This window comes from Somniosus microcephalus, unplaced genomic scaffold, assembly GCF_052327205.1.
Source record: "Somniosus microcephalus isolate GS21.2 unplaced genomic scaffold, FLI_Smic_1.0 unresolved_chr7, whole genome shotgun sequence".
Lineage (NCBI taxonomy): Eukaryota > Metazoa > Chordata > Chondrichthyes > Squaliformes > Somniosidae > Somniosus > Somniosus microcephalus.
The window spans coordinates 33,368,951-33,387,903 of record NW_028225185.1 but is presented as its reverse complement, the minus strand read 5'-3'; the positions used below and the strand labels follow the sequence as shown (position 1 = coordinate 33,387,903).

At 53.9% G+C, this 18,953-nt stretch overlaps 1 protein-coding gene across 1 annotated transcript in view; it reads right to left on the bottom strand.

Moving 5' to 3' along the window:
• The window catches only part of LOC147086759 (neural cell adhesion molecule L1-like), a 168,186-nt gene that overhangs the window by 131,329 nt on the left and 17,904 nt on the right, over positions 1–18,953 (bottom strand). The window contains exons 2-3 of the mRNA XM_085978317.1: positions 15,794–15,956; positions 14,003–14,127 (exon numbers count right to left, since the gene is read on the bottom strand). Coding sequence (XP_085834443.1) covers positions 14,003–14,127; positions 15,794–15,956 — 288 coding nt within the window. The remainder of the gene's footprint in view (positions 1–14,002; positions 14,128–15,793; positions 15,957–18,953) is intronic.

Sequence of the window (18,953 nt, the reverse complement as noted above, 5' to 3'; positions counted from 1 at the left end):
CACCCCTCACTGTAACACACTGATATACCCCACACCCCTCACTGTAACACACTGAGATACCGACACCCCTCACTGTAACACTCTCTGATATACCCCACACCCCTCACTGTAACACTGATATAACCCACACCTCACTGTAACACTGATATACCCCACACCCCACTGTAACAGTCTGATATACCCCACACACCTCACTGTAACACGCTGATATACCCCACACCCTCTCACTGTAACACGCTGATATACCCCACACCCTCTCACTGTAACACTCTGATATACCCCACACACCTCACTGTAACACACTGATATACCCCACCCTCTCACTGTAACACTCTGATATACCCCACACACCTCACTGTAACACTCTGATATGCCCCACACCCCTCACTGTAACACTCTGATATACGCCACACCCCTCACTGTAACACTCTGATATACCCCACACCCCTCACTGTAACACTCTGATATACCCCACACCCCTCACTGTAACACTGATATACCCCACACCCCTCACTGTAACACTCTGATATACCCCACACCCCTCACTGTAACACTGATATACCCCACACCCCTCACTGTAACACTCTGATATACCCCACACCCCTCACTGTAACACACTGATATACCCCACACCCCTCACTGTAACACACTGATATACCCCACACCCCTCACTGTAACACTGATATACCCCACACCCCTCACTGTAACACTCTGATATACCCCACACCCCTCACTGTAACACTCTGATATACCCCACACCCCTCACTGTAACACTGATATACCCCACACCCCTCACTGTAACACTCTGATATACCCCACACCCCTCACTGTAACACTGATATACCCCACACCCCTCACTGTAACACTCTGATATACCCCACACCCCTCACTGTAACACTGATATACCCCACACCCCTCACTGTAACACGCTGATATACCCCACACCCCTCACTGTATCACTCTTATATACCCCACACCGCTCACTGTAACACTCTGATATACCCCACACCCCTCACTGTAACACTGATATACCCCACACCCCTCACTCTAACTCTCTGATATACCCCACACCCCTCACTGTAACACTCTGATATACCCCACACCCCTCACTGTAACACTGATATACCCCACACCCCTCACTGTAACACTCTGATATACCCCACACCCCTCACTGTAACACACTGATATACCCCACAGCCCTCACTGTAACACTCTGATATACCCCACACCCCTCACTGTAACACACTGATATACCCCACACCCTTCACTGTAGCACTCTGATATACGCCACACCCCTCACTGTAACACTCTGATATACCCCACACCCCTCACTGTAACACTGATATACCCCACACCCCTCACTGTAACACTCTGATATACCCCACACCCCTCACTGTAACACTCTGATATACCCCACACCCCTCACTGTAACACTCTGATATACCCCACACCGTCACTGTAACACTGATATACCCCACACCCCTCACTGTAACACACTGATATACCCCACACCCCTCACTGTAACACTCTGATATACCCCACACCCCACACTGTAACACACTGATATACCCCACACCCTTCACTGTAACACTCTGATATACCCCACACCCCTCACTGTAACACCGATATACCCCACACCCCTCACTGTAACACTCTGATATACCCCACACCCCTCACTGTAACACTGATATACCCCACACCCCTCACTGTAACACTCTGATATACCCCACACCCCTCACTGTAACACTCTTATATACCCCACACCCCTCACACTAACACACTGATATGCCCCACACCCCTCACTGTAACACTCTGATATACCCCACACCCCTCACTGTAACACTGATATACCCCACACCCCTCACTGTAACACTCTGATATACCCCACACCCCTCACTGTAACACTCTTATATACCCCACACCCCTCACACTAACACACTGATATGCCCCACACCCCTCACTGTAACACTCTGATAGACCCCACACCCCTCACTGTAACACTCTGATATACCCCACACCCCTCACTGTAACACTCTGATATACCCCACACACCGCACTGTAACACACTGATATACCCCACACCCCACACTGTAACACTCTGATATACCCGACACCCCTCACTGTAACACTCTGATATACCCCACACCCCTCACTGTAACACTCTGATATACCCCACACCCCTCACTGTATCACTCTGATATACCCCACACCTCTCACTGTAACACTCTGATATACCCCACACCCCTCACAGTAACACTCTGATATACCTCACACCCCTCACTGTAACACACTGATATACCCCACACCCCTCACTGTAACACTCTGATAGACCCCACACCCCTCACTGTAACACTCTGATATACCCCACACCCCTCACTGTAACACACTGATATACCCCACACCCCTCACTCTAACTCTCTGATATACCCCACACCCCTCACTGTAACACTCTGATATACCCCACACCCCTCACTGTAACACTGATATACCCCACACCTCTCACTGTAACACACTGATATACCCCACACCCCTCACTGTAACACTGATATACCCCACACCTCTCACTGTAACACACTGATATACCCCACACCCCTCACTGTAACACTGATATACCCCACACCTCTCACTGTAACACTCTGATATACCCCACACCCCTCACTGTAACACTCTGATATACCCCACACCCCTCACTGTAACACTCTGATATACCCCACACCCCTCACTGTAACACTCTGATATACCCCACACCCCTCACTGTAACACTGATACACCCCTCACTGTAACACACTGATATACCCCACACCCCTCACTGTAACACTCTGATATACCCCACACCCCTCACTGTAACACACTGATATACCCCACACCCCTCACTGTAACACACTGATATACCCCACACCCCTCACTGTAACACTGATATACCCCACACCCCTCACTGTAACACTCTGATATACCCCACACCCCTCACTGTAACACTCTGATATACCCCACACCCCTCACTGTAACACTGATATACCCCACACCCCTCACTGTAACACTCTGATATACCCCACACCCCTCACTGTAACACTGATATACCCCACACCCCTCACTGTAACACTCTGATATACCCCACACCCCTCACTGTAACACTGATATACCCCACACCCCTCACTGTAACACGCTGATATACCCCACACCCCTCACTGTATCACTCTTATATACCCCACACCGCTCACTGTAACACTCTGATATACCCCACACCCCTCACTGTAACACACTGATATACCCCACACCCCTCACTGTAACACTCTTATATACCCCACACCCCTCACACTAACACACTGATATACCCCACACCCCTCACTGTAACACTGATATACCCCACACCCCTCACTGTAACACTCTGATATACCCCACACCCCTCACTGTAACACACTGATATACACCACACCCCTCACTGTAACACTCTGATATACCCCACACCCTTCACTGTAACACTCTGATATACCCCACACCCCTCACTGTAACACTGATATACCCCACACCTCTCACTGTAACACTCTGATATACCCCACACCCTTCACTGTAACACTCTGATATACCCCACACCCCACACTGTAACACACTGATATACACCACACCCCTCACTGTGACACTCTGATATACCCCACACCCCTCACTGTAACACTGATATACCCCACACCCCTCACTGTAACACTCTGATATACCCCACACCCCTCACTGTAACACTCTGATATACCCCACACCCTTCACTGTAACACACTGATATACCCCACACCCCTCACTGTAACACACTGATATACCCCACACCCCTCACTGTAACACACTGATATACCCCACACCCCTCACTGTAACACACTGATATACCCCACACCCCTCACTGTAACACACTGATATACCCCACACCGCTCACTGTAACACTCTGATATACCCCACACCCCTCACTGTAACACTCTGATATACCCCACACCCCTCACTGTAACACTCTGATACACCCCACACCCCTCACTGTAACACTCTGATATACCCCACACCCCGCACTGCTACACTCTGATATACCCCACACCCCTCACTGTAACACTCTGATATACCCCACACCCGTCACTGTAACACTCTGATATACCCCACACCTCTCACTGTAACACTCTGATATATCCCACACCCCTCACTCTAACTCTCTGATATACCCCACACCCCTCACTGTAACACTCTGATATACCCCACACCCCTCACTGTAACACTCTGATATACCCCACACCCCTCACTGTAACACACTGATATACCCCACACCCCTCACTGTAACACTCTGATATACCTCACACCCTTCACTGTAACACTCTGATAGACCCCACACCCCTCACTGTAACACTGATATACCCCACACCCCTCACTGTAACACTGATATACCCCACACCCCTCACTGTGACACACTGATATACCCCACACCCCTCACTGTAACACTCTGATACACCCCACACCCCTCACTGTAACACTGATATATCCCACACACCTCACTGTAACACACTGATATACCCCACACACCTCACTGTAACACTCTGATATACCCCACACCCCTCACTGTAACACTCTGATATACCCCACACCCCTCACTGTAACACACTGATATACCCCACACCCCTCACTGTAACACTGATATACCCCACACACCTCACTGTAACACGCTGATATACCCCACACCCCTCACTGTAACACGCTGATATACCCCACACCCCTCACTGTAACACTGATATACCCCACACACCTCACTGTAACACGCTGATATACCCCACACCCCTCACTGTAACACGCTGATATACCCCACACCCCTCACTGTAACACTGATATACCCCACACACCTCACTGTAACACGCTGATATACCCCACACCCCTCACTGTAACACACTGATATACCCCACACCCTCTCACTGTAACACGCTGATATACCCCACACCCTCTCACTGTAACACTCTGATATACCCCACACACCTCACTGTAACACACTGATATACCCCACCCTCTCACTGTAACACTCTGATATACCCCACACACCTCACTGTAACACTCTGATATGCCCCACACCCCTCACTGTAACACTCTGATATACCCCACACCCCTCACTGTAACACTCTGATACACCCCTCACTGTAACACTCTGATATACCTCACACCCCTCGCTGTAACACTCTGATATACCCCACACCCCACACTGTAACACACTGATATACCCCACACCCTTCACTGTAACACTCTGATATACCCCACACCCCTCACTGTAACCCCGATATACCCCACACCCCTCACTGTAACACTCTGATATACCCCACACCCCTCACTGTAACACTGATATACCCCACACCCCTCACTGTAACACTCTGATATACCCCACACCCCTCACTGTAACACTCTTATATACCCCACACCCCTCACACTAACACACTGATATGCCCCACACCCCTCACTGTAACACTCTGATAGACCCCACACCCCTCACTGTAACACTGGTATACCCCACACCCCTCACTGTAACACTCTGATATACCCCACACCTCTCACTGTATCACTCTGATATACCCCACACCTCTCACTGTAACACTGATATACCCCACATCCCTCACAGTAACACTCTGATATACCCCACACCCCTCACTGTAACACTCTGATATACACCACACCCCTCACTGTAACACTCTGATATACACCACACCCCTCACTGTAACACTCTGATATACCCCACACCCCTCACTCTAACTCTCTGATATACCCCACACCCCTCACTGTAACACTCTGATATACCCCACACCCCTCACTGTAACACTCTTATATACCCCACACCCCTCACACTAACACACTGATATACCCCACACCCCTCACTGTAACACACTGATATACCCCACACCCCTCACTGTAACACTCTGATATACCCCACACCACTCACTGTAACACTCTGATATACCCCACACCACTCACTGTAACACTCTGATATACCCCACACCCCTCACTGTAACACACTGATATATCCCACACCCCTCACTGTAACACTGATATACCCCACACCCTTCACTGTAACACTCTGATATACCCCACACCCCTCATTGTAACACTCTGATATACCCCACACCCCTCACTGTAACACTGATATATCCCACACACCTCACTGTAACACACTGATATACCCCACACACCTCACTGTAACACTCTGATATACCCCACACCCCTCACTGTAACACACTGATATACCCCACACCCCTCACTGTAACACTGATATACCCCACACACCTCACTGTAACACGCTGATATACCCCACACCCTCTCACTGTAACACGCTGATATACCCCACACCCTCTCACTGTAACACTCTGATATACCCCACACACCTCACTGTAACACACTGATATACCCCACCCTCTCACTGTAACACTCTGATATACCCCACACCCCTCACACAAACACACTGATATACCCCACACCCCTCCCTGTAACACTGATATACCCCACACCCCTCACTGTAACACTCTGATATACCCCACACCCCTCACTGTAACACGCTGATATACACCACACCCCTCACTGTAACACTCTGATATACCCCACACCCCTCACTGTAACACACTGATATACCCCACACCCCTCACTGTAACACTGATATACCCCACACCCCTCACTGTAACACACTGATATACCCCACACCCCTCACTGTAACACTCTGATATACCCCACACCCCTCACTGTAACACTGATATACCCCACACCCCTCACTGTAACACTGATATTCCCCACACCCCTCACTGTCACACTCCGATATAGCCCACACCCCTCACTGGAACACTCTGATACACCCCACAGCCCTCACTGTAACACTCTGATATACCCCACACCCCTCACTGTAACACACTGATATACCCCACACCCTCACTGTAACACTGATATACCCCACACCCCTCACTGTAACACTCTGATATACCCCACACCCCTCACTGTAACACTCTGATATACCCCACACCCCTCACTGTAACACTCTGATATACCCCACACCCCTCACTGTAACACTCTGATATACCCCACACCCCGCACTGTAACACTCTGATATACCCCACACCCCTCACTGTAACACTCTGATATACCCCACACCCGTCACTGTAACACTCTGATATACCCCACACCCCTCACTGTAACACTCTGATATACCCCACACCCCTCACTGTAACACACTGATATACCCCACACCCCTCACTGTAACTCTCTGATATACCCCACACACCTCACTGTAACACTCTGATATACCCCACACCCCTCACTGTAACACTCTGATATACCCCACACCCCTCACTGTAACACTCTGATATACCCCACACCCCTCACTGTAACTCTCTGATATACCCCACACACCTCACTGTAACACTCTGATATACCCCACACCCCTCACTGTTACACTCTGATACACCCTTCACTGTAACACTCTCTGTTTTTATAGCTACCTTGCTCAGATTGAAGTTGTGTATGTCAATGAGACCTCCGCTCCCAGCACTCTGGAGAGAATCCACACAAAGCATCTTCTGTGAGTTGTTCAGTAGCCTGTAGATGGAGCCTTGCTAAAGTTGATGCAGGCTGCATGACAATGAGACTGTTTTATACGGCCCGCTACCCCACAGGGACAGCGAGATTGAAGGAGCCTCGCGGCGTTGCAAGACACGCTGTGAATGGACCTGTTCTCTGAGCTCTGAAACCTCTCGCTGTGTCTGGTAGACACATGGGGCGACAGTGCAGGTGCATTAGCAGCGGGAGACCAGTGTAAACACCGCGTTACCACAGGAAAACAACAAAAGATTAGAAGCTTGGCTTTCGGGCTTGCACACTTGTCTCTCTGAGTTAAGGAAGCTGTGGGTGCGAGCCCCACTCCAGGCTGACAGCAGCCTTGCACTGTCAGACGGGCAGTACTGAGGGAGCGCCGCACTGTCAGAGGGGGTGAACTGAGGGAGCACCGCACTGTCGGAGGGGCAGTACTGAGGGCGCGCCGCACTGTCAGACGGACAGTACTGAGGGAGCGCCGCACTGTCAGATGGACAGTACTGAGGGAGCGCCGCACTGTCGGAGGGGCAGTACTGAGGGAGCGCCGCACTGTCGGAGGGGCAGTACTGAGGGAGCGCCGCACTGTCGGAGGGGCAGTACAGAGGGAGTGCCGCACTGTCGGAGGGGCAGTACTGAGGGAGCGCCGCACTGTCGGAGGGGCGGTACTGAGGGAGCGCCGCGCTGTCGGAGGGGGCGTTACTGAGGGAGCGCCGCACTGTCGGAGGGGCAGTACTGAGGGAGCGCCGCACTGTCGGAGGGGCAGTACTGAGGGAGCGCCGCACTGCCGCAGGGGCGGTACTGAGGAAGCGTTGCATTTTCAGAGGGGCAATACTGTGGGAGCGCCGCACTGTCGGAGGGGCGGTACTGAGGGAGCGACGCACTGTCGGCGGGGCGGTACTGAGGGAGCGCCGCACTGTCGGAGGGGCGGTACTGAGGGAGCGCCGCACTGTCGGAGGGGCGGTACTGAGGGAGCGCCGCACTGTCGGAGTGGCGGTACTGAGGGAGCGCTGCACTGTCGGAGGGGCGGTACTGAGGGAGCACCGCACTGTCGGAGGGGCGGTACTGAGGGAGCGCCGCACTGTCGGAGGGGCGGTACTGAGGGAGTGCCGCGCTGTCGGAGGGGCGGTACTGAGGGAGCGCCGCGCTGTTGGAGGGGCGGGACTGAGGGAGCGCCGCGCTGTCGGAGGGGGCGATACTGAGGGAGCGCTGCACTGTCGGAGAGGCGGTACTGAGGGAGCATCGCATTTTCGGAGGGGCGGTACTGAGGGAGCGCCGCACTGTCGGAGGGGCAGTACTGAGGGAGCGCCGCATCGTCGGCAGGTCAGTACTAAGGGAGCGCCGCACTGTCGGAGGGGCGGTACTGAGGGAGCGCCGCATCGTCGGCAGGTCAGTACTGAGGGAGCGCCGCACTGTCGGAGGGGCGGTACTGAGGGAGCGCCGCACTGTCGGAGGGGCGGTACTGAGGGAGCGCCGCACTGTCGGAGGGGCGGCACTGAGGGAGCGCTGCACTGTCGGAGGGGCGGTACTGAGGGAGCACCGCAATGTCGGAGGGGCGGTACTGAGGGAGCGCCGCACTGTCGGAGGGGCGGTACTGAGCGAGTGCCGCGCTGTCGGAGGGGCGGTACTGAGGGAGCGCCGCGCTGTTGGAGGGGCGGTACTGAGGGAGCGCCGCGCTGTCGGAGGGGGCGATACTGAGGGAGCGCTGCACTGTCGGAGAGGCGGTACTGAGGGAGCATCGCATATTCGGAGGGGCGGTACTGAGGGAGCGCCGCACTGTCGGAGGGGCAGTACTGAGGGAGCGCCACATCGTCGGCAGGTCAGTACTGAGGGAGCGCCGCACTGTCGGAGGGGCGGTACTGAGGGAGCGCCGCATCGTCGGCAGGTCAGTACTGAGGGAGCGCCGCACTGTCGGAGGGGCGGTACTGAGGGAGCGCCGCACTGTCGGAGGGGCGGTACTGAGGGAGCGCCGCACTGTCGGAGGGGCAGTACTGAGAGAGCGTCGCTCTGCCACGGGACGGTACTGAGGGAGCGCCGCACTGTCGGAGGGGCGGTACTGAGGGAGCGCCGCACTGTCGGGGGGCGGTACTGAGGGAGCGCCGCACTGTCGGAGGGGCGGCACTGAGGGAGCGCCGCACTGTCGGAGGGGCGGCACAGAGGGAGTGCCGCACTGTCGGAGGGGCAGTACTGAGGGAGCGCCGCACTGTCGGAGGGGCGGTACTGAGGGAGCGCCGCGCTGTCGGAGGGGGCGTTACTGAGGGAGCGCCGCACTGTCGGAGGGGCAGTACTGAGGGAGCGCCGCACTGTCGGAGGGGCAGTACTGAGGGAGCGCCGCACTGCCGCAGGGGCGGTACTGAGGAAGCGTTGCATTTTCAGAGGGGCAGTACTGTGGGAGCGCCGCACTGTCGGAGGGGCGGTACTGAGGGAGCGACGCACTGTCGGCGGGGCGGTACTGAGGGAGCGCCGCACTGTCGGAGGGGCGGTACTGAGGGAGCGCCGCACTGTCGGAGGGGCGGTACTGAGGGAGCGCCGCACTGTCGGAGTGGCGGTACTGAGGGAGCGCTGCACTGTCGGAGGGGCGGTACTGAGGGAGCACCGCACTGTCGGAGGGGCGGTACTGAGGGAGCGCCGCACTGTCGGAGGGGCGGTACTGAGGGAGTGCCGCGCTGTCGGAGGGGCGGTACTGAGGGAGCGCCGCGCTGTTGGAGGGGCGGTACTGAGGGAGCGCCGCGCTGTCGGAGGGGGCGATACTGAGGGAGCGCTGCACTGTCGGAGAGGCGGTACTGAGGGAGCATCGCATTTTCGGAGGGGCGGTACTGAGGGAGCGCCGCACTGTCGGAGGGGCAGTACTGAGGGAGCGCCGCATCGTCGGCAGGTCAGTACTAAGGGAGCGCCGCACTGTCGGAGGGGCGGTACTGAGGGAGCGCCGCATCGTCGGCAGGTCAGTACTGAGGGAGCGCCGCACTGTCGGAGGGGCGGTACTGAGGGAGCGCCGCACTGTCGGAGGGGCGGTACTGAGGGAGCGCCGCACTGTCGGAGGGGCGGCACTGAGGGAGCGCTGCACTGTCGGAGGGGCGGTACTGAGGGAGCACCGCAATGTCGGAGGGGCGGTACTGAGGGAGCGCCGCACTGTCGGAGGGGCGGTACTGAGCGAGTGCCGCGCTGTCGGAGGGGCGGTACTGAGGGAGCGCCGCGCTGTTGGAGGGGCGGTACTGAGGGAGCGCCGCGCTGTCGGAGGGGGCGATACTGAGGGAGCGCTGCACTGTCGGAGAGGCGGTACTGAGGGAGCATCGCATTTTCGGAGGGGCGGTACTGAGGGAGCGCCGCACTGTCGGAGGGGCAGTACTGAGGGAGCGCCGCATCGTCGGCAGGTCAGTACTGAGGGAGCGCCGCACTGTCGGAGGGGCGGTACTGAGGGAGCGCCGCATCGTCGGCAGGTCAGTACTGAGGGAGCGCCGCACTGTCGGAGGGGCGGTACTGAGGGAGCGCCGCACTGTCGGAGGGGCGGTACTGAGGGAGCGCCGCACTGTCGGAGGGGCAGTACTGAGAGAGCGTCGCTCTGCCACGGGACGGTACTGAGGGAGCGCCGCACTGTCGGAGGGGCGGTACTGAGGGAGCGCCGCACTGTCGGGGGGCGGTACTGAGGGAGCGCCGCACTGTCGGAGGGGCGGCACTGAGGGAGCGCCGCACTGTCGGAGGGGCGGCACTGAGGGAGCGCCGCACTGTCGGAGGGGCGGTACTGAGGGAGCGTCGCATTTTCGGAGGGGCGGTACTGAGGGAGCGCCGCACTGTCGGAGGGGCCGTACCTAGGGAACACCGCACTGTCGGAGGGGCAGTACTGAAGGAGCGTCGCACTGTCGGAGGGGCGGTACTGAGGGAGCGCCGCACTGTCGGAGGGGCTGTACTGAGGTAGCGCCGCACTGTCGGAGGGGCTGTACTGAGGGAGCACCGCACTGTCGGAGGGGGCGGTACTGAGGGAGCGCCGCACTGTCGGAGGGGCTGTACTGAGGTAGCGCCGCACTGTCGGAGGGACAGTGCTGAGGGAGCGCCGCACTGTCAGAGGTGCGGTACTGAGGGAGCACCGCACTGTCGGAGGGGGCGGTACTGAGGGAGCGCCGCACTGTCGGAGGGGCGGTACTGAGAGAGCGCCGCACTGTCGGAGGGGCGGTACTGAGGGAGCGCCGCACTGTCGGAGGGGCGGTACTGAGGGAGCGCCGCACTGTCGGAGGAGCGGTACTGAGGGAGCGCCGCACTGTCGGAGGGGCGGTACTGAGGGAGCGCCGCACTGTCGGAGGGGCGGTCTCTCGGGATGAGACGTTAAACCCGAGGCCCCGTCTGCTCTCTCAGGTGGATGTAAAAGATCCCACGGCCACTATTGGAAGAAGAGCAGGGGGGAGTTCCCCCCTGGGGTCCAATATTTATCCCTCAACCAACATCAATAAAAACTGATGATCTGGTCATTTATCACACTGCTGTTTGTGGGAGCTTGCTGTGCACAAATTGGCTGCCGCGTTTCCTACATTACAGCAGTGACCACACTTCAAAAAAAGTCCTTCGTTGGCTGTGAAGGGCTTTGGGACGTCCTGAGGTGGGGAAAGGCGCTGGAGAAATGCTACGTTCTTTTCCCCCCCGCCCCCACCACATTCAAACGCCTTATCGGTCCTGCTCCCCGCAGTGACTATCTTATAGACTACAGAGCCACCAGCGGCAGGAGGCAGATCGCGTGGACTAGGGGGCCCTCCGGTGGCTGAGGATTGAACTGCCAGGTACTGCGCAGCCAGCCAGACAGACGCAGCGGACGGAGCCAGGCCACGAGTCGGGCTGCTCACGTCCGGAGCTCTCGTCGCACGACCTCTTGCCTCCCAGCGCCCCGCCCGGTCAAACAACCTTTCCACCCTACTCCGCCCACCACCCCCCCTGCCCCCCGCCATTTCCAAAATCTTTATAACTAATAATTGAACGTGCTGAAAGAAAATTAAATAAAGCAGGTACAATTTTTTTAAAATCTCTCATAGAAACATAGATAGAAGATAGGAGCAGGAGTCGGCCATTCGGCCCCTCGAGCCTGCTCCGCCATTCAATGAGATCACGGCTGATCATCCAAATTCAGTACCCTGTCCCTGCCTTCTCCCCATACCCCTTGATCCCTTTAGCCTTAAGAAATATATCCAACTCCTTCTTGAATATATTTAATGAATTGGCCTCCACTGCCTTCTGTGGTAGAGAATTCCACAGGTTCACCACTCTCTGGGTGAAGAAATTCCTCCTCATCTCAGTCCTAAATGGCTTACCCCTTATCCTTAGACTGTGACCCCTGGTTCTGGACTCCCCCGCCATCTCACTGGGCTTATACTCGCTGGAGTTTCGAAGAATGAGAGGGGATCTCATTGAAACTTATAAAATTCTAACAGGACTAGACAGACTAGATGCAGGAAGGATGTTCCCGATGGCGGGGGAGTCCAGAACTAGGGGTCACTGTCTAAGGATAAGGGGTAAGCCATTTAGGACTGAGATGAGCAGGAATTTCTTCACCCAGAGAGTGGTGGACCTGTGGAATTCTCTACCACAGAAGGCAGTGGAGGCCAATTCATTAAATACATTCAAGAAGGAGTTGGATATATTTCTTAAGGCTGAAGGGATCAAGGGATATGGGGAGAAGGCAGGGACAGGGCACTGAATTTGGATGATCAGCCATGATCTCATTAAATGGCGGAGAAGGCTCGAGGGGCCGAATGGCCTACTCCTGCTCCTATCTTCTGTGTTTCTGTGATTCTATCGGGAACATCCTTCCTGCATCTAGTCTGTCTAGTCCTGTTAGAATTTTATAAGTTTCAATGAGAGCCCCTCTCAATCTTCTAAACTCCAGTGAGTACAAGCCCAATCGACCCAATCTCTCCTCATACATCATTCCTGCCATCCCAGGTATCAGCCTGGTGAATCTTCGCTGCACTCCTTCCATGGCAAGAACATCCTTCCTCAGGTAAGGCGACCAAAACTGCGCACAATACTCAAGGTGTGGTCTCACCAAGGCCCTGTACAACTGCAGCAAGACATCCTTGTTCCTGTACTCGAATCCTCTCGCTACGAAGGCCAACATACCATTTGCCTTCTTAACCGCCTGCTGCACCTGCATGCTTACTTTCAGCGACTGGTGCACAAGGACACCCAGGTCTCGTTGCACTTCCCCCTTCTCCCAATCTATTGCCGTTCAGATAATAATCTGCCTTCCTGTTTTTGCCTCCCCAATCTGTCAAACAGGAACAATTTTATCGATAGGGACGCTCGCCCAACCCTTGCATTATTTAACAGACCTTGCTCAGGTCAACTCTCAGGGTCGACGCTGCTCTAGAGAAAACAGGCGGAGGACATTCAGCCTCTCCAGAGCAGCTGAGATTGTTCGAGTGGGGAATCACTCTGGTCTCAGGAGGCTACGTACCGACCACGATGAGCTGCGCGCTCGCCATCACAGTGTCCAGGGCCGAATTCGCGACGCAGGTGTAAATCCCCTCGTCTTTGTAGCCCACGCTTTTGATCTTCAGGTGGTCCTTCCGAATGTGGTACCTGTTAGAGATCGGAATGGTTAGGACATGGAGACACACGGCACCAGACGGAAAAACCCAACAATGCCACGCCCGCCCATTCAAGCTATCGCACGTGTTTCTGTCACACAATGTAAAAGGGCTGTGTGGAAGAGACTCCATGCATCTCCCCCCCAGCCCCCGCCTGTTCTCCCCCTCCGCCCACACTGCTGCCCTCCGCCCACTCGTTCTCACTCCCCTCCGCTCGTTCTCCCCCTCCGCCCACACTCCTCCCCTCCGCCCGCTCGTTCTCACTCCCCTCCGCTTGCTCTCCCCCTCCGCCCACACTCCTCCCCTCCGCCCGCTCGTTCTCACTCCCCTCCGCTTGCTCTCCCCCTCCGCCCACACTCCTCCCCTCCGCCCGCTCGTTCTCACTCCCCTCCGCTTGCTCTCCCCCTCCGCCCACACTCCTCCTCTCTGCCCGCTCATTCTCACTCCCCTCCGCCCGTTCTCCCCCTCCGCCCACACTGCTGCCCTCCGCCCGCTCGTTCTCACTCCCCTCCGCTCGTTCTCCCCCTCCGCATACACTCCTCCCCTCCGCCCGCTCGTTCTCACTCCCCTCCGCTTGCTCTCCCCCTCCGCCCACACTCCTCCCCTCCGCCCGCTCGTTCTCACTCCCCTCCGATCGCTCTCCCCCTCCGCCCACACTCCTCCCCTCCGCCCGCTCGTTCTCACTCCCCTCCGCTTGCTCTCCCCCTCCGCCCACACTCCTCCCCTCCGCCCGCTCGTTCTCACTCCCCTCCGCTCGCTCTCCCCCTCCGCCCACACTCCTCCCCTCTGCCCGCTCGTTCTCACTCCCCTCCGCTCGCTGTCCCCCTCCGCCCACACTCCTCCCCTCCGCCCGCTCGTTCTCACTCCCCTCCGCTCGTTCTCCCCCTCCGCCCACACTCCTCCCCTCCGCCCGCTCGTTCTCACTCCCCTCCGCCCGCTCTCCCCCCTCCCCCCGCTCTCCCCCTCCCCCCGCCCTCCCCCTCCGCCCGCTCTCCCCCCTCCGCCCGCCCTCCCCCTCCCCCCTCTCTCCGCCCGCCCTCCCCCTCCGCCCCCTCCCCCCGCTCTCCCCCCCCCCCCGCCCGCCCGCTCTCCCCCCTCCCCCCGCTCTCCCCCCTCCGCCCGCCCTCCCCTTCCCCCCGCTCTCCCCCCTCCCCTCGCTCTCCCCCTCCGCCTGCCCTCCCCCTCCGCCCGCCCTCCCCCTCCCCCCACTCTCCCCCCTCCGCCCGCCCTCCCCCTCCCCCCGCTCCCCCCACTCTCCCCCCTCCGCCCGCCCTCCCCCTCCGCCCGCTCTCCCCCTCCCCCCGCTCTCCCCCTCCGCTCGCGCTCCCCCTCCCCCCGCCCTCCCCCTCCCCCTGCTCTCCCCCCTCCGCCCGCTCTCCCCCTCCCCCCGCTCTCCCCCCTCCGCCCGCCCTCCCCCCTCCGCCCGCTCTCCCCCTCCCCCCGCTCTCCCCCCTCCGCCCGCTCTCCCCCTCCGCCCGCTCTCCCCCTCCCCCCGCTCTCCCCCCTCCGCCCGCTCACCCCCTCCCCCCGCTCTCCCCCCTCCGCCCGCTCTCCCCCTGCCCCCGCTCTCCCCCCTCCGCCCGCTCTCCCCCTCCGCCCGCTCTCCCCCTCCCCCCGCTCTCCCCCCTCCGCTCGCTCTCCCCCCCAGCCCCCCTTACTTGCTCTCGTCATCGTCGGCCTCATCGATGATCGCTCCATCTTTCCTCCAATACAGGTCAATGAGCTGCAGCGAGGGATCCACCTCCACCACACAGCCAAAGGTCACCGGGTGCAGTCTCTGAATGTGCTGGTCCCGCGGTGGCTCAACAATCTGGCTGGCGTCTGTCAATATACCGTTATATAGGTCAATATACCGTTATATATGTCAATATACCGTTATACAGGTCAATATCCCGTTATACAGGTCAATATACCGTTATACAGGTCAATATACCGTTATTCAGGTCACTTTACCGTTATATAGGTCAATATACCGTTATACAGGTCAATATCCCGTTATACAGGTCAATATCCCGTTATACAGGTCAATATACCGTTATACAGGTCAATATCCCGTTATTCAGGTCAATATACCGTTATATAGGTCAATATACCGTTATATAGGTCAATATACCATTATATAGGTCAATATACCGTTATATAGGTCAATATACCATTATACGGGGCAATATACCGTTATATAGGTGAATATACCGTTATATAGGGCAATATACCATTATATAGGTCAATATACCGTTATATAGGGCAATATACCATTATAAGGTCAATATACCGTTATATAGGGCAATATACCGTTATATAGGTGAATATACCGTTATATAGGTCAATATACCGTTATATAGGTGAATATACCGTTATACAGGTCAATATACCGTTATATAGGTCAATATACCGTTATATAGGTCAATATACCGTTATATAGGTCAATATACCATTATACAGGTCAAAATACCGTTATATAGGTCAATATCCCGTTATATAGGTCAATATACCGTTATATAGGTCAATATACCGTTATATAGGTCAATATACCGTTATACAGGGCAATATACCGTTATATAGGTGAATATACCGTTATATAGGGCAATATACCATTATATAGGTCAATATACCATTATATAGGGCAATATACCATTATAAGGTCAATATACCGTTATATAGGGCAATATACCGTTATATAGGTGAATATACCGTTATATAGGTCAATATACCGTTATACAGGTCAATATAACGTTATACAGGTCAATATACCGTTATATAGGTCAATATACCGTTATATAGGTCAATATACCGTTATACAGGTCAATATACCGTTATACAGGTCAATATCCCGTTATATAGGTCAATATACCATTATATAGGTCAATATCCAGTTATATAGGTCAATATACCGTTATATAGATCAATATGCCATTATACAGGTCAATATCCCGTTATATAGGTCAATATACCGTTATATAGGGCAATATACCATTATATAGGTCAATATACCGTTATATAGTTCAGTATACCATAATATAGGTCAATATACCGTTATATAGGTCAATATCCCATTATATAGGTCAATATCCCGTTATATAGGTCAATATACCGTTATACAGGTCAATATACCGTTATATAGGTCAATATACCGTTATACAGGTTAATATACCGTTATATAGGTCAATATACCGTTATATAGGTAAATATACCGTTATCACAGAAATCACAGAAACCCCACAGTGCAGATAGAGGCCACTTCGGCCCATCGAGCCTGCACCGACACATATCCCACCCGATCCCCGTAACCCCTACACCAACACATTTCCCACCCTATCCCTGTAACCGCACATATTTAATCCCCCTAACACTAAGGGTCAATTTATCATAGCCAAACAACCTACCCTGCACATCTTTGGACAGTGGGAGGAAACCGGAGCACCCGGAGAAAACCCACATAGGTCATTATACCGTTATATAGGTCAATATACCGTTATATAAGTCAATATCCCGTTATACAGGTCAATATACCATTATATGGGTCAATATGCCGTTATATAGGTTAATATACTGTTATAGAGGTTAATATACCGTTATATAGGTCAATATGTCGTTATACAGGTCAATATACCGTTATACGGTCAATATACTGTTATACAGGTCAATATACCGTTATATAGGTCACTATACCGTTATATAGGTCAATCTACCGTTACATAGGTCAATATACCATTATACAGGTCAATATACCTCCACCACACAGCCAAAGGTCACCGGGTGCAGTCTCTGAATGTGCTGGTCCCACGGTGGCTCAACAATCTGGCTGGCGTCTGTCAATATACCGTTATATAGGTCAATATACCGTTATACAGGTCAATATCCCGTTATACAGGTCAATATACCGTTATACAGGTCAATATACCGTTATATAGGTCAATATACCGTTATATAGGTCAATATACCGTTATATAGGTCAATATACCATTATGCAGGTCAATATCCCGTTATATAAGTCAATATACCGTTATATAGGTCAATATACCGTTATATAGGTCAATATACCATTATATAGGTCAATATACCGTTATATAGGTCAATATACCATTATACAGGGCAATATACCGTTATATAGGTGAATATACCGTTATATAGGGCAATATACCATTATATAGGTCAATATACCATTATATAGGGCAATATACCATTATAAGGTCAATATACCGTTATATAGGGCAATATACTGTTATATAGGTGAATATACCGTTATATAGGTCAATATACCGTTATACAGGTCAATATACCGTTATATAGGTCAATATACCGTTATATAGGTCAATATACCGTTATATAGGTCAATATACCGTTATACAGGTCAATATACCGTTATACAGGTCAATATCCCGTTATATAGGTCAATATACCGTTATATAGGTCAATATCCCGTTATATAGGTCAATATACCGTTATATAGGTCAATATACCGTTATATAGGTCAATATCCTGTTATGTAGGTCAATATGCCATTATAGAGGTCAATATCCCGTTATATAGGTCACTATACCGTTATATAGGGCAATATACCATTATATAGGTCAATATACCGTTATATAGGTCAGTATACCATGATATAGGTCAATATACCGTTATATAGGTCAATATCCCATTATATAGGTCAATATCCCGTTATACAGGTCAATATACCATTATATAGGTCAATATACCGTTATATAGGGCAATATACCATTATATAGGTCACTATACCGTTATATAGGTCAATCTACCGTTACATAGGTCAATATACCATTATACAGGTCAATATACCATTATACGGTCAATATA